We start from the raw sequence: 23,744 nt of genomic DNA, 5'->3' as shown, positions 1-23,744 counted from the left end.
AAGTTAATTTGTTTAAGTTTGCGAAACCGAATGGATAGTTACACTTTTAATGATGTTTAGACTACCTCGTAATTCAGTCGTTTTATTATGGTTGAATTGTTTAGAAAATTTATAACTCCTAACCTCAAAAGCTTAATCAAAATCCCCATTAACAATTTTTTTTAAATTGTCAGAGCTAGTACGGAAACCCCTCCCCTTTAATAATATTTAAAATTGTCCAAATATTGTCATAAAGGGTTCCTATTCCGAAAATAGGGGTGAAAGGTCAGGGATTTTCCTTTGAACTCTTAAACCTCGAGTTGAACAATTGCTAAAATATGAGGGGTTGGACGTGGTCTCTGATAAAACGCCTAAAAATAGTCACGGATATTAGCAAGAAAATGTTAGTGATAACAGGGATAGATTTAATTTTAGAAGTAGGAATGGAGAACAGAGTAATTTGAGAACGCGTCTAAGTCCCGGACCCCCTTCCCCTACGTGTTGGAGGAAGGGGCTCTAAACTGGGATATGAGTCGGACTGCGGTAAATACTAACCGTTCTCCATTCCTACTTCTAAAATTAAATCTATCCCTGGTGATAACCATTAACCACCTAGAAAATTTTGGTATTTTAAATTTTCGAAATATCCTTTGAAAGAAATTACGCTTTCACTTTTTATAAAATTTCATCCCAAAATCCGGAAAACGAGGTTGAATTATGACTAAGATAGCTAAAATTCCTTGAATATGAACGCAATCATCAACTTTTGCAACTTTATGCCTCTAGCAATGATGTCATCTTTTAATTTTGGCAAATTTTATATTTTAATGAGAAAAAAATCTCGATTTTTTTTCTAGTGACTTATTTTTTCTTCAACTGAAATCTGACTTCATTTTGATTCTTTGACCTTATTTCTATTGTCATAAAGATTCGTAAATTATATATCGTACCATTCAGACCTGCTTACACTAATCCCAAATTAAAATACCTTTGTTTTTATGTCAAAATTAATTGACCAACGAGCGAGCTTTTGAGGTTAATTTTTTTTTACATTTTTTTAGTTTTCAAAATTGGTTAATTTTATTTCGATTAAGAAAAACATCGAAATTATTGCAACTATCCTTTCTAATTCCCCAATTAAGTACTTAATTATTAATTTTAAGTAATTTTAAATTAAGATTTGGATTAGTTTGCGCGTTTGTTACTAACGAATATGTTGAACAAGGGATATACGCCCTTCCTACGTCAATTGAAAAAAGTTCCGGTGACGTTAATACGTTTTTAGTTAATACCAGAGCCGTACGTTATTTATTTAATTTATTTTAATTAGTTTATAATTGTTTTAATTGCAAAATAAATTAAAATATCCTCAATAGGAAGTCAATACAGTCCTTATTGACAATTTCAAACAATTACAAAATAAATTGGAAACCACTTTAGACAGAAGTGGTGAAACTGTTAAAACACGGCTTGGGGAAGTTTCCAAAGCCGTTGCTGTAGATAATTTAACCGTAATTGTATCTAGTAAGTTTTTATTAATTAAGGAAAATGATTATATCGTTAATCGTAACATCGTTAAAATGAATTTTAATTAAGGGCTGGAAGAAATACAGCAACATCTAAAATCGCTTATAGAGTTTACTGTTCAAATTCAAAGATTAACTGGTCAACTACAATTAGGGCTTTTAAAGCTACAGAAAGAATTAGTGAAAACTTTAGAGGATTGTAATAATCGTTATTGTAGAGAAGAGTTGGAACAACAAAATTTTGCGGCGTTAGACGTTATAACCGATACGAGTAAATTGCCAGATTTAAATCCGGTTGTACAAAATGTCTCGGCTTTATTATCGAACAATATTCGCGAAGAAATAACGAAAGTACGTTAACACCCTGTACACGTTTATTAGCGTTTATTTAATTTTGTACGCGTAATTACAGGGAAAAGTTGAATTTGATAAATTAAGTAATACGATTCAAAAGGCTGTGAACAAAACCGTACCTGGTAGGGATTACTTACTTAAGTTAATTGGGATTGGTCTAAACTTGATTTGAACAATCATTAATGTTTAGATATAAAAGGAAAAATTGCTCAAGTAGGCGAAGAATTGACCAGAACGGCAGTATCTATTAGCGATTCGTTATATATTCCCCAATTGCAAGAGACGAAAAAATACGCTGATGAATATGGACCAATTCTATCATTTTATTCGCGATACAGGCTAGTTTAATTAGAATTAATTAACCACGTGACATGCGTACGATTTTTGACATTATTAATTTAATAGGTGGTACGCTTGTTTAATATGTTGCTCCATTATGCTCTTGATTGTCCTATGTTTTTCGTTCGGACTTTCTTGCGGCGTTTGTGGCAATGAACGAAATGGCAACCTATACGCCGGCGATACCGGTTGCAACAGAAGCAAGGGAGCTTGCTTTTTACTTTGGTATAAACGAAATAACTTAAAAGTAAACGATGAAAACGCGATTATTAAACTTGGAAATGAATTTTCTAGCGGCGTAGCGTTAGTTTTTTTGTTTTCCTTGGTTCTCCTTATCGTTACCACTGCCCTGTTTCTTGTGGGTAGCGTGGCCGATCGGTCCGTTTGCGATACGCTTAGCAATTCCTCCAGCCCGCAATTACGGCAAGTAATTGATTTATTACGTTCGAGGGATGAGAACTCGAACGGTTTAATTACGGCTCATCGTATCGATTATTTAGAAGTTCTTTAGTAAGTTTTATCAGAAGTGAGATGAGACTAGAAGTGAAGGGCTCTAGCATTGATAGTAGATCCTGGCACTAGTGAATAAATTTGAGGATTTTATGCCACCGCTTTCCACGCGCCTACACTACTGAGAAAAAATTGGTCGAGTTCCAAAAAAAATTCCTACCCCCTTCCCCTCAACCTAAAGCCGCGGAACACGGACGCGGGTGCTTGAATCTAGTTCGGCCGTCTACCACCGCGAGCGTCTCACGTTTTTGAGGGGAAATTCAGAAACCGCTACTAGAGGGCCAACCGTTCTTGTGTTATCAAGAATATTAATTCACTTTCGCCGAGTGAAGAATTTGGTTAGCTCAGTACTTCTAGTCTCATCTCACTTCTGGTTTTATTAAATTTATAAAACTGGTTATTTTGAAATTAAGCGATAAAATATTTTGTTATATAGTCAATGTAGCCAAAATGCCACTCTTTACAAAGCGTTCGAGTTTGATAAATACACTCGAGTCGAAGTTTGGCCGAATAAAATTGTGGAAGTTGGAAATTTTTCCGATATTAAGGGTTACCGTGAACGGTATCAATTAGATCGTAAACTCCAAGACTTTTTGCATCAAATTAGCATAAATCCCAGCGTTATTCTATTAACCCCGGAAGGAACTAGTCTCTTAGAGAGATTAAGGGATACTCCGATATCAAATATTAATTTTGATATTTATCTAAATTTGGTACGTCTTTAACTGGATTGTAACCGTCCCGAGAAAATAGTTATAGGCCTAATTATCCTTTAATCTTAAAGGGTGAAAATGGTTTAACCGGGGTCAATTTAATGGACGTTTCTAAAGAGATAACGGAAAAGGCCGATCTCTTACCGACGTCTCATAGTCAGACCGCAAATCTTCTCAAAAATTTAGCTCTACAACTTGAGAGCTACGAAACTAAATTAGTTTACCCCATAATGGAAACGATCGTAAGTTCGCTCGCTCGTTTTTCGGAAATAATTAATTTAATTTAATTAAAATTAAATTATTTTTAACCCTTTCTTTATCGTTTTTAGAAAAAACTCAAAATGGTTGTTAAAAAGCTGAAAAACGAAGCCGAATATAACGGGAAAGATCTTCAAAAAGCAATTGCTCTATTATTGGAACAAGCTAAATGGGCTCAATCATTCATATCTACCAAAGGACGTGAGGAATTACGAAAGGTAATGATCGATTTCAGTAACCAGCGACAAACTTACGAAACATCTTACGAACTTATGATGTTACGCGTTTAGCTGGCGACGGAATTCGTCAATGAATTCACGATTCTAATGGACAGATACGCTGATCACGTGCAATACCAAGTTGAAGAAGTTGTAGGGAAATGTGGACCGATTAATAGAGCTTATAAGGCGTCTTACGTATCGGTCTGCGATGAAATTGTTCAACCCTTTGTAAGTTAACTATCTTTTAACGCAACAAAAAAAAAGGAAAGTGGGGTACTGACCTTTAATTACGCCCCTGTTTAGAATGGGTACTGGGTCAGTTTAGGCTTTTGCGTCTTCATTTGTCTACCAGGCATGATTGTCGCGATTATTCTCTCCGTCCTCTATCGCAGGGTCGATCCCTATCCAACGCCATTGGGAGACATGTAAGTACTAGTTACATTTTACCAATTTCCCTAACCATTACAAACTTCAATTATAAGTTTATAACTTTATTATACAGTTTTGCAGCGAAATTATAAATTTTACAAGTTTAAATCTAATTAAGAAATTTAATTTATGTTTAATTTCCCCCCGTTTTTTTCTTAGGTACCGTTCAACCCGATATTCTTTTTTTTCTAGCTTAGTTAGAAACATTTTCGGGATGGTGATTTTGTTAAATTAATTAATTAATTACTAATTAGTACTTTAAGAGGGAGAGGGTCTTAATTAATTTTAATTCACGCAAATTAACCAAAAAAAAAACAAAAAAAAAACAATATTACACTAATCCTCCGCGCCCACCTATCCCGCTTTTGCCAATTAGCAAAAGTTTTAACCCTTTTTTTTTCAAATTTTATTTATTTGTTTTCGTATGGTTTTTCCTTTTTTCTTTCTTTTTCTTTGCATTTTGTTTTTTTAACTATTCGAGATTTGCGGCTCGTTCATTAACTATTTAACTGATTTTCGCTGCTCTCGCTTTGCGTCACGTCACGTGTCTATCTGCTAACTATTGGCTGTTTTCTATCCGTCCTAATCCTTCCAGGGACTGCGCTTCCGATTACACTGACAGAGATAATATTCCCTTTGCCCAGTAAGTTTTAATAACACCTTGTCTCGTAATTGTCTTGACGTTGTCACTAAAACGAACCAACTCTAGTCCTTAGGTTCATTATTATTATAATTATTATTATAATTATTATTATTAGTAAAGTAGAAATTGTTTATATAGTCTTTTCTTTTAACGGAAAGTGATACAAATAATTCAAAAGTAAATTTTAGGGGTGTGCGGGTACCCGCCCCCGCTACCCGAAGATTGATTACCCGAACTTTGGGTACCCGCTCCCGCTACCCGAAGATTAATTACCCTAACTTCGGGTACCCGCCCCCTATACCCGAAGATTAATTACCCTAACTTCGGGTACCCGCGCCCTATACCCGAAGATTAATTACCCTAACTTCGGGTACCCGCGCCCTATACCCGAAGATTAATTACCCGAACTTCGGGTACCCGCCCCCTATACCCAAAGATTAATTACCCGAACTTCGGGTACCCGCCCCCACTACCCGAAGATTAATTACCCGAACTTTAGGTACACGCCCCCGACACCCGAAGATTAATTACCCGTTCGGGTACCCGCCCCTATACCCGAAGATTAATTACCCGAACTTCGGGTACCCGCCCCTATACCCGAAGATTAATTACCCGAACTTCGGGTACCCGCGCCCTATATCCCCTATACCCGAAGATTAATTACCCGAACTTCGGGTACCCGCGCCCTATATCCCCTATATCCGAAGATTAATTACCCGCGCCCTATATACGAAGATTAATTACCCGAACTTCGTCTAAACCTTATTACCCAAATGCCCGACAAAAATTCGGGTACCTGCCCGGATACGGATTCGTTGTAACTTTTAATACCCTACAACCATTTTTACGGCTAAGCCTCGTTACCGGAATACCCGAAAAAAATTCGGGTACCCGCCCCGATACCCGAGAACAATAATATTTTGATTAATACCCGGGCCGCACTCCCCTAAAAATAATTGAAAAATGTGTCACTTTTCCTCTTAGTAGTTTAATCATAATACTGCATTAATTAATTAGTCCCAATTCTTAATGAGATATCGTTATGGTTTTAAAGTGGTCATAGAAAAACTGGACGCACTGAACGAGGAAGTTACGAAAACCGTATTGGATTCATTCACGATTATAGCCCGGGCGGTTGCGGAGAAATGATTCCCCTGTCACGTTCTTCTCGAGAATACTCCATGAGCCCCGAATCTCCAACCTACCCTTTATTCGCCCCTTTGAGCGCCACGCCCACTGCGCCACCCGATATCGTCGATTGGACCCACCACGATCACCAAAATAATCCGGCGCTTCTTCCAGAATACTCCAAACCTCCACCCTATAATTACCCAGTGGTTTAAATTAAGACTCTGATTAATTAAGCTACTGTAGCTTTAGTTCGTTTGATATTTTTTTTTAATTCAATTTATTGTCAAAGTATCGTAGTTCCTTTTTATTAATTCTATCTTTTTATTTTTATTTATTAATTATAGTTTTTTTTGGGGGGGAAATTAATTAATTTTGTTTTTTTTTGATACTTGCCTAATTAAGTGTAGTAGCGGATAATTTCACTTAACGTCAACGGTAAGTTAAGTTTTTAAACTTTCACTCATTTCATCTCCGAACAATTTTTCCTCTATAGTAAGTAGGCCTTATTAGTTATTAATTATTATTAAAATCGCTTAATTATTAATTATTAATTATTAGAGGTTTAAAAAATCTTTCGAGTAGTTAACGATCGATCTCAAATTAAATTATCATCATCCTTTATTCTTTTATTTTGATAAAATAGGCCAAAACATTTAATTGGCCTAATTTCAAGGTTTCATTAGTTCATACAGTCTGTAATTGGTTATAGCTAAAACTAATTAACATTTATTAGTTAATAAACTGTATTTAACGTAGGAATGATCTTAAGTCCTTCATTTTGACAAAGTAGGCTAAAAAAAATTAATAATTGGCCTATTTAGGTTTGACTGTAATTACGTCGTTTCATACGGTCTTTAATTGGTTATAGCTAAAATTCTAATTAATATTTATTAGTTAATGAACTCTATTTAACGTAGATATGATCTTAAATCCTTCATTTTGACAAAGTAGGGTAAAAAAAATTAATAATTGGCCTATTTAGGTTTGACTGTAATTTCATTAGTTAATCCAGTCTGTAATTGGTTATAGCTAAAACTAATTAATATTTATTAGTTAATGAACTGTGGGAAATATCTTAAATCTTTATTTTTGACAAAGTAGGGTAAAAAAAATTAATAATTGGCCTATTTAGGTTTGACTGTAATTTCATTAGTTAATCCAGTCTGTAATTGGTTATAGCTAAAACTAATTAATATTTATTAGTTAATGAACTGTGGGAAATATCTTAAATCTTTATTTTTGACAAAGTAGGCTAAAAAAAATTAATAATTGGCCTATTTAGGTTTGACTGTAATTTCATTAGTTAATCCAGTCTGTAATTGGTTATAGCTAAAATTAATTAATATTTATTAGTTAATGAACTGTGGGAAATATCTTAAATCTTTATTTTTGACAAAGTAGGCTAAAAAAAATTAATAATTGGCCTATTTAGGTTTGACTGTAATTACGTCGTTTCATACGGTCTTTAATTGGTTATAGCTAAAACTAATTAATATTTATTAGTTAATGAACTCTATTTAACGTAGGAAAGATCTTAAATCCTTATTTTTGACAAAGTAGGCTAAAAAAAACATTAATTAGCCTCGCATTTACTAACGATAATCTCAGGTTTTTTTAGTTTATTAGCTATCTTTTTTTTTGTCAATTATGGGGTATTTTTTTTTAATTATTATTATTAAATTCTGTTTGCCATTTAAATAATTAATTAGTTAAATAGTTAATGTTTCCTTTAATTTCGTGGTTATTGTGCCATAAACAATTATTATATTAACGGAAGAAAGATCTATAAACTATAAATCAGTATTTTAAAATTAAAACGAGAGTCTTTAGAAGAAGAAGAAGATTAAAAATAAATAAAATATTAAATAGGGTTTAGAGAGGTTAAGTAAAATTGCAGGTTTTTAAATTAAACTCTTTACTAAAAAAATAGACTTGACCTCCCAATTTAAACTGAGCGCTATTTTTGCTAAATATAAGCCTAACATTTTTTCTCTAAAAATTAATTAATTAATTATACCTTTTGTGGCATTAATCATCATCGTTAATAGTTTTTTCCCTCTTTAAATAAATCAAATCGCTCGTGTAAATGTAATGAATTATAAGCAAGAGTAGATCAGTTGAATTTATATAGTCCTTAAATACGTCATTCATCAGAATTTTAACTTTTTTAAAAAAGAAATAAATTTAAAACAAATTAAAAGGTACAATGTAAGCAAAAGTATATCGATATAAAAACCAAAAAGTATACTTCGTTGAAAATCCTTTACCAACAGAATAGTGTCTACCCCCCTCCCCCCCTTCACCGTGGCACAGGGAACAAGCCCGGGCCGTCAGTAGAAAAATCTCAGTTATGACGTCAATGTTTTGGTAAAACGTCACGGGATTAAGTTTGGCAGTGGGCGGCCATATTTGGTACCTCTTTGGTTCTATGGGCAAATAGCATGGATGACGTCACACTAAGGCTTCTGAGATAGCTCTATGGGTCCATAAAGTAGCGAATGCTAGCTTTTAGTACCAAAAAATAACGTTCGCATCATGTACTACTTTCTATCTAAAGACCTATGACCATTGAGTTGAGAAAATTGCCACTAGAGTGGCCTTTGCGTTAACCTGCCTATGGGGGAACGCGGGACACTTTTAAAACAACGGGACGGACGGACAGCCACCAAGTTTATCAAACGATGGTGTCGCCATCTAGAAAACGAACTTGAATTTCGGCCATTTACATGTATTCTTGAAATTCGTCAAATTTCCCGCCTTTTCGTTTAGTTCCCTTTTTTGCACCGGGATGGCGCCACAAGCGCGTGATAAAGTTCATTTGGTCTATATCCTTGTGGATGAAAGGCCACTCTAGTGGTAATTTCCTCAACTCAATGCCCATGACGTTAAGAAGCTCTTCCCTGATTGGTTAGTTCGTGTAGGCGGTTGAGCTTAGAGCCAAAGGCAGCTAGGGAATTGTTAATAAAGTGTACTTTTTTTGTTTTTATTCTATATACTTTTGATCATGTAAGTAATTCACGTAACGAAAACAAATCCAGCTATAAACATGATATATTTCTCGTTCTATTAGATATAGAAATGTTATACTTGGATGCAGTTTTTATATGCAATGTAAATTTAAACTAACATTAACGATCTAGGCCAAAAAGAAAAGAAAAAAAGAAATTATTTTGTTGCGAAATAATTATAATTGCCAAATCAATTTAGCGCATAAAAGGGTTGAAGTTTACGTAGATGGAGATTTTTTCAATTCAATTCAATCCATCGTAGAGAAGGTATTAATTAAATTTCAGCACAAAAAGAAATGATAATTAATTAATTAAACTTTGACGTAACTTCAACCCGATATATTGTGCCATGAAAAATTTAATTGTCCAGATATTTTTATACGTCTTAGCCGTTTAGAAGAGTATTAGATCCACAAAGAAAGATTAAATTTTAAATTTGTACTAACAAAAAAAAAAAAAAAATAAAGGAAACTTTCAAAAACACAATTCAAAAATTGACAAGTTTAACTTAAAGAAGGTATATTTTATTTTTAAATTTAGTGTTAGATTTAAAAAGAAAGAATTCACCACCCATCTTAGAAGTTCTTATATTAGAAAAAAAATCTCTATATCTTTCATTAATCCCCTAATTAATTAAGTTTTTCTGTGCCTTCGTAATTTTGGATTCAAATTGTATATATACCGCAATTTAAACATTTTTGCGTTTAAAACTATATTTATTAATTATTAGGCGGGTAATTAAATAAGCCAATGGGAAATAAATAAATAAATAAATAAAAAATGATTGAAAGGTGCTCCAATAATAATTGTTTAACAATATCTGCAACAATATAAAAATATACAAGGCCTAAAAAAATGGTCCATGATTGCTATTTTCTTTTATTGTTAAATAAAAAAATGTATTTAGCTTTAAATAAATCTTTACTGTTATATGTAAACAAGCTCTTGTTTATTTAATAAATTTCAAATTAATAATTATCGACTTTAAATAATAATTATTTTTTTAGGTAATTAGAAGTTACGTTTGACGAAAAACACATGCCAAATGTTTTTAAATTTTGGCGCCAACGCCCCACCCACAAGTTGCAACTTTATAAGCTCCGCCCTTGGTGACGTAACGGGAAACGGCCAAAATTCATTAATGACAGATGGAAGTTGTTGGAACATGAAATTATTCCGGTGTTTTATTTCAAATTTAAGGCTATTAATCGTGAAATTGCTGTGAATTTGTAGTCGTGTATGGCTCGGAAACGCCTCAAATTTATAAATTTGTAATTATAACTAAGGTAAATATGATATTTCTATCCATTACGGTACGCTAATCCGAGTTTGCGCTAAGCCTTGGTCAATTTAGACTTTTAATAAGCCTTGGCCTAAATACGCGGAAGCCAAGCTAGTATTCATAACAATGATAACATATACTGTAACGCTAGCCATTAGCCATTAGCCACAAAGGGAAGGGGGGTTGATTTTATCTTAATTACTTTTTATTACGTGAATTAGTCGCGTGGGAAGACTTAATTGAGCTTAAAATGCTTGGAAAAATTTTAAATTTGCGTTTTTTTAACATATCCCTACCCTAGAGTTGATATACAGCTAGCTTTGTAGCCCTTGAATGTATATTCTATTTGTTTTGTAAATTAGGTTTAGGTAATTGCGCAATGCAATATTCGGTTAAATTATAAATTCTCGCAATCTTTTGCAAATATAAAGCGAAGAGAAGCTAATTTTACCTAAATCCAGGGGCTGTTAATGTGCAGATTTGCTATAAAATCTAATTCTTTGCCTAACATATGGTCCTGTTGCTTCTATATCTCGCTTATCTATTTATTCTACGCTATTTAAAGATTAGATTACAGTAAACTAAAGTCAAAGTCACACGTATTTCTCAAATAGATTACATCTTTATTTCGCAGTATTTTATTGCCAAAAATTTTCCTATTTCGGCAGTCAGTGATAAGAGTGGTACAAATTTTGGGATCTTAAGCATGTATACTGAAATCTTGGACCTTACTGTATATAATTTCAATTATTTCAAACTTTACTTCATCTACGCTTAAGCTAAATTTGAAATTTTTAAATGGTTTTGAGATAGAATTTAAGCCTTTGTCCATTCTTAATCAAAAACGTGAGCTGATAATTTAATCTTTGAATGATGAAATTAATATAAGGAACGTAACCTCCCCCATTTAGTTTAGTTTTAGTGCTAAGACCGGCTTAAATTTCACTCAAAACTATATTAGTTTAGTTCATTTATTAAGTCATTATTATCAATTTAAATTTAACCAGATGGTAAATGGCAGTGATGAAGGGGCAACTAATGTAACGTCCCCGAGTCTACTATCTTCGGAAGTTTTGTCTAGTAATTTTGATATAAATAGTACTTTCCTTCTGGACGATAATAACAACACCATGTCCCCTAATATAACGGTTATTCCACCAATATTCTTACAAACAACCGCGGCCCAAGCCATTTCGGGCGCTTTTGTTTGGGCAGCTCTCGTAATTACTTGCCATCAGGTAATTACTTAATTATAAAAAAATCTCCTCCAATAAATTAATGTTTAAATCCCCCCCCCCTTTAAAAGATCTATCAACATCTCCGTTTTTACACGTGTCCATCGGAACAAAGATGGATCGTGCGAATTCTCTTTATCGTTCCTATTTACGCGTTTGATTCTTGGTTAAGTCTCTTGTTTTTTCACAATAATTATTACGTCTACTTTGATAGTGTCAGAGATTGGTACGAAGGTACGTTTAACCCTATGTCCTATTCTTGCCTAAAACGTTCGAGTCTAAGTCTAAGTATCATTTAACTTTTAGCTTTTGTCATATACAATTTCTTGAGTCTATGCTACGAGTATTTAGGCGGTGAAAGTAACATTATGACTGAAATCAGGGGAAAGCCCATAAAGTCTAGTTTTATGTACGGAACTTGCTGCTTATCTGGAAAAAATTACACAATCGGCTTCTTAAGATTTTGTAAACAGGTAAATAGTAACGTATTTTTTAAAAATGTATATATTTGTTATTGGGTTGAATCTGAATCTACCGTTAATATTTAATTGTTATATTAACAGGCGACTCTACAATTTTGCGCCGTGAAACCCCTGATGTCAGTCGTGACTTTGATTTTACAGTTGTTTGGAAAGTACAGTGACGGTGATTGGAGGTAAATATAATTAGGCCTACTTGGCTAATAGTGGGAATTTACTAATTTAGCATTTACGACGAGGTTTATAAAAGTGTTTGAAACAAAAATGCGTCCGCGTTAGTCAAAATGAGTACCCAAATGGGGTTTTGTTTTAAAATAAAATGTAAACTAATATTTAAACATTTAAAATTAAAAACTTAAACATTTAAAATTTACGTTGTAGGGGAATTTAAACTTAAAGATTTTAAAACTGGAATTCTTTTGAAATTAATTTTATACCCTTGTCGCGTATAACTTCACATAGTATAGTGTGTTACCACGAACTTTGTAGTGACGTCACATGCTCTTATCTCTTACCTTATTTTCAGGCGACCATATTGGCAGTCCCGAGACGTAGTCAGCTTGGGCAATAGAGTAATATCGGTTACAGGGAGGGTGACATTAAACTCCGCCCATTCGCCATTTTGGCGGCAGAATTTAACATGAGCTCTATAGCCACCAGAAGGTGACTCCATCTGTTGGCTTGTTAATTTCATTGGCTGAAAAATCATTGACGTCTCACCCCCCTCAGCAAATATTACTCTATACAAATTATTCGGGACCCAATATTGACGTCACAGTTTTTCCCCCCTAGCTTCGTGGTAGCACACTATTCATTTACTTTAAATGGTTTAAATAGGTGGATTTAAAAAAAAATTAATCTCATGCAAATAAAATTTATCTCAAAACAATCCATACTAAAGTATAAGGGGATCTATGAGTCCAAACAAACAGAACCATAAACCAATACCATTTACCCAAAATTCTCAAAATAGGCTTACCGTTCTTCTTTCTTGAAGTTAAAAAATGTTTCTCGCGCACTCGGCACAATATTTTAATTAAAAATTAATTCCTCAAAACATCTCGGAGGGATTCCAGAAATTTTCAGTACCGGAATAAGGAATAACGCGGTACACTTTAAGAGCTTAGTCCTCCCTTGGTTTTATTTTGTTTCTCAGTTTGCAAGGAACTGTTTCTGGGATGCCTGACCCTGACGTTTAAAAACGCCTTTTAGTCTTAATAGAATAGAAACGTGGGAAAGACTGGGATGGATACCGAGGTTTTAGTGTTTTAGTCTTAATAGAATAGAAACGTGGGAAAGACTGGGATGGATACCGAGGTTTTAGCGTTTTAGTGTTAATAGTGTTAATATAATAGAAAGTTAGAAACCTATTTCAGCGACGTTATGGTGGGGTGTTCTTATCAGCAACAGGGAAATGAGTCTTGCAATAGACATCATCCGGTATTAACAAAATAGTGCTAATAGAAATCCATACACCTAATAGGAATCATTGTGCCCCCATATATATAACTACTCTTTAAGTTCTATCCAGTGCTACTGAGAGGGGAGAGGGTAAGGGCCGGGATGTGACCGTCAATATTGGTAAAGAGAGCTTTCAGATGGGATAGTAGTACGTCACACCCTCCCAAATCTTACCGCTGTTTTGGTAGCCATATTGCAGGGTGGTCTCAGGCTTTAAACCTACCAATATGGCGGCGTAAATTATGTCACGAGACTCAGCTCCTCCTCCAACTGAAAGCTCTCTATAGTCTAACTAGAGCTTTAGTGTGACGTCACCCTTGCCATATGCCCATAGAACCAAAGTGGTACCAAACATGGCCGCCCACTACCAAAGCTAAGCCCGGGACGTTTTGCCTAGGCACTGACGTCATAACTGAGATAGCTCTATTATAAGGCCTTCCAATATGGTCGCCAAAGCCGAGATAAGAAATAGGAGGGTGTGACGTCACGAGAATGTTCGTAGTAGCAGACACTGCGGGTTTTGTTAACCATGGTTGAGCACTTACTATAGCTGCAACGAGCAACGGGATAAGAGAATATAGAGAGCTTTCAGATGGGATAGTAGTACGTCACACCCCTCCCAAGTCACCCTCTCAAGTCTTACCGCTGTTCTGGTAGCCATATTGCAGGGTGGTCTCAGCTTCATTCCTGCTATAAACCAACCAATATGGCAGCGTAAATTATGTCACGAGACTCGGCTCCTCCTCCAACTGAAAGCTCTCTATTCGCGAGCTAAAATTCGTCACACATAATGATAAGTCTAGCTTTTTTTACAAAATCCGCTTAGATATGTTGAGTTGAGAAAATGGGTACGCAATGATTCCTTGTAGCTGTATGCATTCCTCGTGATAAAAATAGATGGGTCAGTTTAAGCAGGGGTTGAGGTGATAAAATCTAGAAGGTTCTTTGTAAGAAACGAAGGAGTGGCCTTATCTTGGGGACACATCATTTTGTGGGGTTTTTAAGTGGGGGGTCCCAACTAGTTTTGAAGGTCGTGGGTCAGGTCGTTTCTTGGAAAAAATTCTTTTGGGGATTATGGCGAAAGACCATGATTCTATAGGGATTAGTAGTACCAACTTACCAAGTGGTACGAGAGAATCTGTTTTTGGAATCTTTTCTAGAAAGTTCGCTGTCAATTTTGATATATCCCTTTTATTGTATCGTTTCTTTTAGAAAACCTTGAATATTTCTTGTGTTGAAAAACGGGCAATTTGATGGTGAAGCGAGGCTATTTTAAAGGAAAGGGTTGTTTAAACAGTCTACGCTTTCCTTTAAAATAGCCTCGCTGCACCATTAAATTCCCCGTTTATCTGTATTACCATAAGGAAATTATACTCTCTCTCTAAGGGCCCAAGATTCTATGTTACGGATGAAATGTATGTATGTCCGATTTGGTTAGCCATCCGTGTCATCTCAAGTAGTATAATAATTGTATAGCCTAAACAGAGGCCGAGCGCATTCGCTGCAGAGTAACCTGGCATTGAACATTTTTCCCTCCTTCAAAGATTTCTCTCGCGTCTCGCCACTCGCCTCCCCGCCTGTTTTAGTTTGATTCCCAACCGCTTGGGAGCGTTATCTCAGAGCTCGCCTCTAGACCACGACCGGCTCAGGATATCGGTCGTGGCTGATTTTGAAAATTATTTTTCTCTCCCGCGAATTTCACGAAAAATTCGGAAGGAGCCCCTATACAAAATCTACGTCACATCTAGCAGAACTAGATGTTTTTAATAATAGATGCGCTTGGGCCCTTAGAGAGAGAGATAATCTCCTTATGGTATTACGGATAAGTAGTGGGAAAACCTGTAAAGGTCAGGGCATTTCAAAATGGGCCAAAAAAAAGGGTTGGGAAATTTTTAGAATTTTGAAAAATGCGATTTAAATGAAAATTTTTGGTTATATTTTGATTTAGGCCTAAAAAGTCAGGATATTTAGAACAATATATATATTTAGGCCTAAAAAGTCAGGATATTTAGAACAATATATATATTTAGGCCTAAAAAGTCAGGATATTTAGAACAATATATATATTTAGGCCTAAAAAGTCGGGATATTTAGAACAATATATATATTTAGGCCTAAAAAGTCGGGATATTTAGAACAATGACAATTAGACCTAAAAAGTTAGGATCTTTAGAACAATGACAATTAGACCTAAAAAGTTAGGATCTTTAGAAGAATGACAATTAGACCTAAAAAGTTAGGATCTTTAGAACAATGACAATTAGACCTAAAAAGTTAGGATCTTTAGAAGAATGACAATTAGACCTAAAAAGTTAGGATCTTTAGAAGAATGACAATTAGACCTAAAAAGTTAGGATCTTTAGAACAATGACAATTAGACCTAAAAAGTTAGGATCTTTAGAAGAATGACAATTAGACCTAAAAAGTTAGGATCTTTAGAACAATGACAATTAGACCTAAAAAGTTAGGATCTTTAGAAGAATGACAATTAGACCTAAAAAGTTAGGATCTTTAGAACAATGACAATTAGACCTAAAAAGTTAGGATCTTTAGAACAATGACAATTAGACCTAAAAAGTTAGGATCTTTAGAAGAATGACAATTAGACCTAAAAAGTTAGGATCTTTAGAACAATGACAATTAGACCTAAAAAGTTAGGATCTTTAGAACAATGACAATTAGACCTAAAAAGTCGGGATATTTAGAAGAATGACAATTAGACCTAAAAAGTCGGGATATTTAGAAGAATGACAATTAGACCTAAAAAGTCGGGATATTTAGAAGAATGACAATTAGGCCTAAAAAGTCGGGATATTTAGAAGAATGACAATTAGGCCTAATAGTCGGGATATTTAGAACAATGACAATTAGACCTAAAAAGTCGGGATATTTAGAAGAATGACAATTAGGCCTAAAAAGTCGGGATATTTAGAAGAATGACAATTAGGCCTAAAAAGTCGGGATATTTAGAAGAATGACAATTAGGCCTAATAGTCGGGATATTTAGAACAATGACAATTAGGCCTAATAGTCGGGATATTTAGAACAATATATATATTTAGGCCTAAAAAGTCGGGATATTTAGAACAATGACAATTAGACCTAAAAAGTTAGGATCTTTAGAACAATGACAATTAGACCTAAAAAGTTAGGATCTTTAGAAGAATGACAATTAGACCTAAAAAGTTAGGATCTTTAGAACAATGACAATTAGACCTAAAAAGTTAGGATCTTTAGAACAATGACAATTAGACCTAAAAAGTTAGGATCTTTAGAACAATGACAATTAGACCTAAAAAGTCGGGATATTTAGAAGAATGACAATTAGACCTAAAAAGTCGGGATATTTAGAAGAATGACAATTAGACCTAAAAAGTCGGGATATTTAGAAGAATGACAATTAGGCCTAAAAAGTCGGGATATTTAGAAGAATGACAATTAGACCTAAAAAGTCGGGATATTTAGAAGAATGACAATTAGGCCTAAAAAGTCGGGATATTTAGAAGAATGACAATTAGGCCTAATAGTCGGGATATTTAGAACAATGACAATTAGACCTAAAAAGTCGGGATATTTAGAAGAATGACAATTAGGCCTAAAAAGTCGGGATATTTAGAAGAATGACAATTAGGCCTAAAAAGTCGGGATATTTAGAAGAATGACAATTAGGCCTAATAGTCGGGATATTTAGAACAATGACAATTAGGCCTAATAGTCGGGATATTTAGAACAATATATATATTTAGGCCTAAAAAGTCGGGATATTTAGAACAATGACAATTAGACCTAAAAAGTTAGGATCTTTAGAACAATGACAATTAGACCTAAAAAGTTAGGATCTTTAGAAGAATGACAATTAGACCTAAAAAGTTAGGATCTTTAGAACAATGACAATTAGACCTAAAAAGTTAGGATCTTTAGAACAATGACAATTAGACCTAAAAAGTTAGGATCTTTAGAAGAATGACAATTAGACCTAAAAAGTTAGGATCTTTAGAACAATGACAATTAGACCTAAAAAGTTAGGATCTTTAGAACAATGACAATTAGACCTAAAAAGTTAGGATCTTTAGAACAATGACAATTAGACCTAAAAAGTCGGGATATTTAGAAGAATGACAATTAGACCTAAAAAGTCGGGATATTTAGAAGAATGACAATTAGACCTAAAAAGTCGGGATATTTAGAAGAATGACAATTAGGCCTAAAAAGTCGGGATATTTAGAAGAATGACAATTAGGCCTAATAGTCGGGATATTTAGAAGAATGACAATTAGACGTAAAAAGTCTTAAAGGTAAAAATGTAAAAAAGGTCAGGGAAATTCTGGATATGTTTGGGAATTTGAATCTGAAGTTTTCGTTGCAACCCCTTACTATTTTTATCATCAATTAAATGCAATTAAAAAATTAAGGAGGATTAGGCCTATAAAACGTTCATTGAAATGAGAACACCGGTGGGATAATTTCGCTTCTTTCTTTAAAATAGACCAGACAGTGGTTATCTATACATCGTCATAATCTACAACATCAGCGTTTCGTTTGCTCTTTATGGTTTATTGCTGTTCTATTTCGCGACGAAAGACTTATTATCACCTTATGAACCCGTCTGGAAATTTTTCACTGTCAAATCCGTTATTTTCTTGTCATTCTGGCAAGGTATTGCAACTTTTTAAAATTAAATTAATTTAAATTAAGATAGAAATTAATTCTTTTTTTTTTTTGTTTCGTAACTCAGGAGTGATATTGGCGGTATTGGAAAAAGCGGGTGTCATCTCGCCCCTTTATTCGACGGAAGGAGATCCAACGACAAATGCGGGAACTGTCTCTGCTGGTTATCAGAACTTCCTTATTTGTATCGAAATGTTTTTCGCGTCTCTGGCTTTGAGATACGCTTTTCCCTACACTATTTACACCCATGGTTGCGTCTCGGACTCTCAAGGCCGTTCTGTTACGATGCAGAGCATTTCCAGCAGTTTAAAAGTAAGCTAACAACCATAAGTCTGTCTGCCGACCGCCCAAAGAATTTTGGTTAAATAGAATTTTTATCAAGAAAAGTATGGGACTTCTCGGAAATGTGGGATTTTACGGGGATTTTGTGGGGATTTTACGGGGATTTTGTGGGGATTTTACGGGGATTTTGTGGGGATTTTACGGGGATTTTGTGGGGATTTTACGGGGATTTTGTGGGGATTTTACGGGGATTTTGTGAGGATTTTACGGGGATTTTGTGGGGATTTTACGGGGATTTTGTGGGGATTTTACGGGGATTTTGTGGGGATTTTACGGGAATTTTGTGGGGATTTTACGGGAATTTTGTGGGGATTTTACGGGAATTTTGTGGGGATTTTACGGGAATTTTGTGGGGATTTTACGGGAATTTTGTGGGAATTTTACGGGAATTTTGTGGGAATTTTACGGGAATTTTGTGGGAATTTTACGGAAACTTTGTGGGAATTTTACGGAAACTTTGTGGGAATTTTACGGAAACTTTGTGGGAATTTTACGGAAACTTTGTGGGAATTTTACGGAAACTTTGTGGGAATTTTACGGAAACTTTGTGGGAATTTTACGGAAACTTTGTGGGGATTTTACGGGAATTTTGTGGGGATTTTACGGGAATTTTGTGGGAATTTTACGGAAACTTTGTGGGAATTTTACGGGAATTTTGTGGGAATTTTACGGGAATTTTGTGGGAATTTTACGGGAATTTTGTGGGAATTTTACGGGAATTTTGTGGGAATTTTACGGGAATTTTGTGGGGATTTTACGGGAATTTTGTGGGGATTTTACGGGAATTTTGTGGGGATTTTACGGGAATTTTGTGGGGATTTTACGGGAATTTTGTGGGGATTTTACGGGAATTTTGTGGGGATTTTACGGGAATTTTGTGGGGATTTTACGGGAATTTTGTGGGGATTTTACGGAATTTTGTGGGAATTTTACGGAATTTTGTGGGAATTTTACGGAATTTTGTGGGAATTTTACGGAATTTTGTGGGAATTTTACGGAATTTTGTGGGAATTTTACGGAATTTTGTGGGAATTTTACGGAATTTTGTGGGAATTTTACGGAATTTTGTGGGAATTTTACGGAATTTTGTGGGAATTTTACGGAATTTTGTGGGAATTTTACGGAATTTTGTGGGAATTTTACGGAATTTTGTGGGAATTTTACGGAATTTTGTGGGAATTTTACGGAATTTTGTGGGAATTTTACGGAATTTTGTGGGAATTTTACGGAATTTTGTGGGGATTTTACGGAATTTTGTGGGAATTTTACGGAATTTTGTGGGGATTTTACGGGAATTTTGTGGGAATTTTACGGGAATTTTGTGGGAATTTTACGGGAATTTTGTGGGAATTTTACGGGAATTTTGTGGGAATTTTACGGAAACTTTACAAAAAATATGATTTTATAGGAATATTTCATGTTTTAGACGCCAATTTTAAAAATAGATAATTTCCGACACGCGTTCTCTTTTTTCCTCAACCAGGAAACGATGAACCCTAAAGACATCATGAACGACGCCATTCACAACTTTCATCCCCAGTATCAGCAGTACACTCAGTACACGGCTCCCCCACCCAATGGAGTGCAAAGAGGGGGGCCCTACGGCGCCAACCTGAGCACCGCCGTTGGCGAGGATGACCCTCAAGGCGCTGACAACCAAAATGGGGGGACGGTGCTGCAATCGAACCACGGTGGAGGCGGAGGCGGGGGCGGGGGCGGCAGGAAGAGAGGAGGAACTCAACCCACTCAGGGACGGCAGGTAAATTCTGTAACTCAGGGAGGATATACGGAAAAAACTACTCTTCTTAGTTCCGACGATGAATTTCAGTAAATTTATCCGCCGCGTCTTCTTACAAAAAAGTGGGAAAAAAAAGGGTTATACTTATTCAATCTTGAAATGGGGAACAAGCCATACATACATACATAAATCTTTTAAATGAGAATTTAAATATAATCATTAAATTAACGTGAAACAAAAGATCAAAAGGTTAATTTATATATAAACTTGATGGAAGGAAGACCCTGGTGGTTTTATACGGAAAAAAATTAAAATTATTATCATTAAAATCTGCAAGGGTGGATTGAAATACCGGAGTATGGAGTACGTTCTTGAAAAATTTGGTCTATTTTACGCCTATTTGTGATAAAACTGCGTCTAATTCTTGCCAGGCTTACGTTAAAATTGTTCAAGAGTAATTCTTAATAATTATAAATATTTTTTGGGAATTTTAAGGTAAAATAGGCGTAATTTTAGCCAAATTGGTCTATTTTACGCCTATTGTGACAAAATTTCGTCTAATTCTTGCCGGGCTTACGTTACAATTGTTTAAGAGTAATTCTTAACAATTATAAATATTTTTTGGGAATTTTAAGGTAAAATAGGCGTAATTTTAGCCAAATTGGTCTATTTTACGCCTATTGTGACAAAAATTAGTCTAATTCTGGCCGGGCTTACGTTAAAATTGTTCAAGAGTAATTCTTAACAATTATAAATATTTTTTGGGAATTTTAAGGTAAAATAGGCGTAATTTTAGCCAAATTGGTCTATTTTACGCCTATTATGACAAAAATTAGTCTAATTTTTGCCGGGCTTACGTTAAAATTTTTCAAGAGTAATAGTAAACAATTATAAACAAAATTTTTTGGGAATTTTTAACGTAACGTAAAATAGGCGTAATTTTAGCCAAAAAATGCCTAATATTAATTTCCAATTAATTATTATAATTACTAATTAGGCATATTTTTCAAGGTTATCTTTTGAGATTTCAATCGACCCTTAATTAACCAAATAAATATTTGTATCATATGTTTGCTAAAATTCAACACGCGATGTTGTCATGGTCTCCTTATTTATTTTTTTTATTATTATTATTATTATTATTTTTTTAAATCAAAAAGTACCAGTTAATTAGGTACTTAATCTTAATCTTAATTTTATATATATTACAAAAATCAGCGAATCTCTTTTAAATACAAATATAATGTAATTAACCTTCTTGTGCCACTTGTGAAAAAAAATAATAAGTAACAGTTTTTTGCCTGAAAATTAAAACAAACAAACAAACAAACAATGGCTTTTGTAAAGTAAGTGTATAATGTATAAATTTTAATCGCGGGGAATTACGTCTTTAAATTTAATTGGGTGCGTAGTTTTGGTTAATTTAGCGGCGCGCTAATTACAATAGGAACAAAATTAATTAATTAATTAGTTAATGAGGGATACGGGATATGCCTTTTAATTACGGGGAATTGCAGCTATGGGATTTGCGTTTAAAATGGCAACGGCAACAGCAAATGGAATGAAATTTAAAATTTTCTTTAAAAAAATATTTGGCTTTATTTTTGTTTTAATTGGTTCCTTGAAACTGACCAATTAGAATTAATTAATTAAACTAAACTGGACCAATTTCCAGGATATTTTTTAGTGTTAATGTATATAATTGCACGTACGTTCCCTCCCTTTTAATTAATTAATTAATTAACGTTGCATTATAGCTTTAAATGATAATTATATTTAAATTGTATTAATTGTCTTATAGATAAGATATAGAGAGTTATAAATAAATAATTAAGCCCCATTAAAGGTATTTACTTCTTTTTAAAGAAATGAAATGAAATGAAATGTTACGTTAGTTAGTGATTTTTACAGGTTATAATATATCATTCACTCGTTTTAATTAATAACCGATTAATATTAATTATATAGAAAGCATTAAGCTTAAAGTTTGTTTTAATTAAGATTGATTAAGAAGAGGTTTTTTGTGTAAAACTGTTCCTATATAGTTAAATCGTAAACATTTAATCATTTCTAATCCTGCCAGCTTTTTAAACTATATAGTAAATAATTTAATTTAATTTAATGCAAATTTAATTAATTTTAACGAATTAATTAAATTTAGTTTAATTTAATGCAAATTTAATTAATTTTAACGAATTAATTAAATTTAGTTTAATTTAATGCAAATTTAATTAATTTTAACGAATTAATTAAATTTAGTTTAATTTAATGCAAATTTAATGCAAATTTAATTAATTTTAACGAATTAATTAAGTTAGTTTATCTATATTTGTTTTAGTCCCCATTTAGGCAATTTTTTCCTTTCTAAGGATGTAGATGAGAAGTTTATTGGTCTTCCTGTATGTGATTAAAACTAAATGTCAATTAAAAGAGTTAATTGACTTAATTAATTAATTAAAACTCGTTAAAAGCTGGCAGTTTTTGGAATTAAAATAATTCGTAATGAATTTTTTAGAAATCACGTAATTTTTTTTGGTTTTTTTTTTTTGGGTGAATACTGGGTTATAATTATAATTTTCATCTTTAAACCTAATTACTTAATAGATATATAATTAATTTCTGAACCAAAAAAAAAAATAAATAAATTGTTAAAATAAAGTCACTAAAGTGTCCAATCACCGACCGAGTTGATCGAAAACTTTGTTAAAGCTACGATGATAATCTAATTATTAAAAAAAAAAAACTATAGTAATTAAATAATAGATGTTTTAGTGTTTAAAAAGTATTGTTAATTAATTATTAAACAGCCCAGTAGATATAAAACGTATAAAAATAATAATAATAATTTAGGTGGATTTCTGTTGTAAACGTTTCGTTTCCCCCCTCCCCCGACCCCCCGACACATAAACGTGTAAATAATTAATAATTAATAATTAATAATTAATGAAAAATGTGAAGAAAAATGGCCCTTACTTGTACTTTAAAAAGAAAATCTACAAAACTGTAACGTAACCTATACCTACTTAAATAATAGTCTTAAATACTTAACCCTAATCGAAATTAAGTACAGATTAACCTCCCCTGCATTCAAACTAAAAGCGGAAGTAAATTTACTTTAAGTTTATTTACTTCCGTTAAAAGTCATCGGAGGTTTTTTAACGTAAAGCGCCCCCAACCACAGCTTGTACAGTTGTATAGAAAAAATTAATTAATTAACATAACGCAGATATATATAAATAAATAAATATAAACATATGATTAATTAATTAATTAACGAACAGTGATATTTAAAAAAAAAAATACGTCATCAAATGCCTCGAAAAAAAAAAATAAATAAGTGTATATCGGTTCTGTTTTCCCCCCCAAAGTATTAATTAAATATGCTTTTATTTCTGTGGTTATTAGCTTTACTGCAGTACATACAATTA

General features: G+C 33.6%; 2 protein-coding genes and 1 long non-coding RNA gene across 8 annotated transcripts in view; 2 read left to right on the top strand and 1 right to left on the bottom strand.

The window, feature by feature from the left end:
- The window catches only part of LOC149704998 (prominin-1-A-like), a 13,427-nt gene extending 3,375 nt beyond the window's left edge, over nt 1-10,052 (top strand). Inside the window, exons 4-17 of one of the 3 annotated variants that reach the window (XM_089865129.1) lie at nt 1,158-1,278; nt 1,356-1,503; nt 1,576-1,856; nt 1,918-1,981; nt 2,050-2,197; nt 2,265-2,423; nt 2,493-2,708; nt 3,145-3,421; nt 3,493-3,663; nt 3,751-3,897; nt 3,970-4,128; nt 4,204-4,325; nt 4,925-4,972; nt 6,027-10,052. In XM_089865129.1, coding sequence (XP_089721255.1) covers nt 1,158-1,278; nt 1,356-1,503; nt 1,576-1,856; nt 1,918-1,981; nt 2,050-2,197; nt 2,265-2,423; nt 2,493-2,708; nt 3,145-3,421; nt 3,493-3,663; nt 3,751-3,897; nt 3,970-4,128; nt 4,204-4,325; nt 4,925-4,972; nt 6,027-6,315 — 2,350 coding nt within the window. In that variant the 3' untranslated portion in view covers nt 6,316-10,052. Of the gene's footprint in view, nt 1-1,157; nt 1,279-1,355; nt 1,504-1,575; nt 1,857-1,917; nt 1,982-2,049; nt 2,198-2,264; nt 2,424-2,492; nt 2,709-3,144; nt 3,422-3,492; nt 3,664-3,750; nt 3,898-3,969; nt 4,129-4,203; nt 4,326-4,488; nt 4,734-4,924; nt 4,973-6,026 lie in introns of those variants that run through there. The other 2 variants (XM_089865130.1, XM_089865131.1) reach the window with 2 other exon arrangements.
- LOC149704997 (uncharacterized) overlaps nt 1-14,227 on the bottom strand; it is a 19,484-nt gene extending 5,257 nt beyond the window's left edge. For both annotated transcript variants that reach the window (XR_016381487.1, XR_016381488.1), the window contains exon 1: nt 13,087-14,227. This is a non-coding gene — a long non-coding RNA (uncharacterized LOC149704997). The remainder of the gene's footprint in view (nt 1-13,086) is intronic.
- Nucleotides 10,218-23,744, top strand: Tmep (Transmembrane endosomal protein). Of its 3 annotated transcripts, none has more exons than XM_089865139.1 (9): nt 10,218-10,397; nt 11,028-11,076; nt 11,401-11,631; nt 11,700-11,862; nt 11,935-12,101; nt 12,192-12,283; nt 18,055-18,224; nt 18,304-18,548; nt 20,062-23,744. In XM_089865139.1, exons 3-9 carry the CDS (start codon nt 11,401-11,403, stop codon nt 20,407-20,409), a joined length of 1,416 nt encoding a protein of 471 aa, XP_089721265.1. In that variant the 5' UTR covers nt 10,218-10,397; nt 11,028-11,076; the 3' UTR covers nt 20,410-23,744. The 3 variants fall into 3 exon arrangements, with proteins under 3 accessions (XP_089721265.1, XP_089721263.1, XP_089721264.1); XM_089865137.1 differs by having other exon boundaries at nt 11,028-11,126; XM_089865138.1 differs by lacking the exon at nt 11,028-11,076 and having other exon boundaries at nt 20,062-23,713.

The sequence above is a fragment of the Phalangium opilio genome, unplaced genomic scaffold, assembly GCF_054372755.1.
Source record: "Phalangium opilio isolate 3A_F unplaced genomic scaffold, DU_Popi_V2 ptg000014l_1, whole genome shotgun sequence".
NCBI classification, from domain to species: domain Eukaryota; kingdom Metazoa; phylum Arthropoda; class Arachnida; order Opiliones; family Phalangiidae; genus Phalangium; species Phalangium opilio.
Note: the sequence above shows the minus strand (reverse complement) of the source record. Positions and strands in the feature narration are given on the sequence as shown.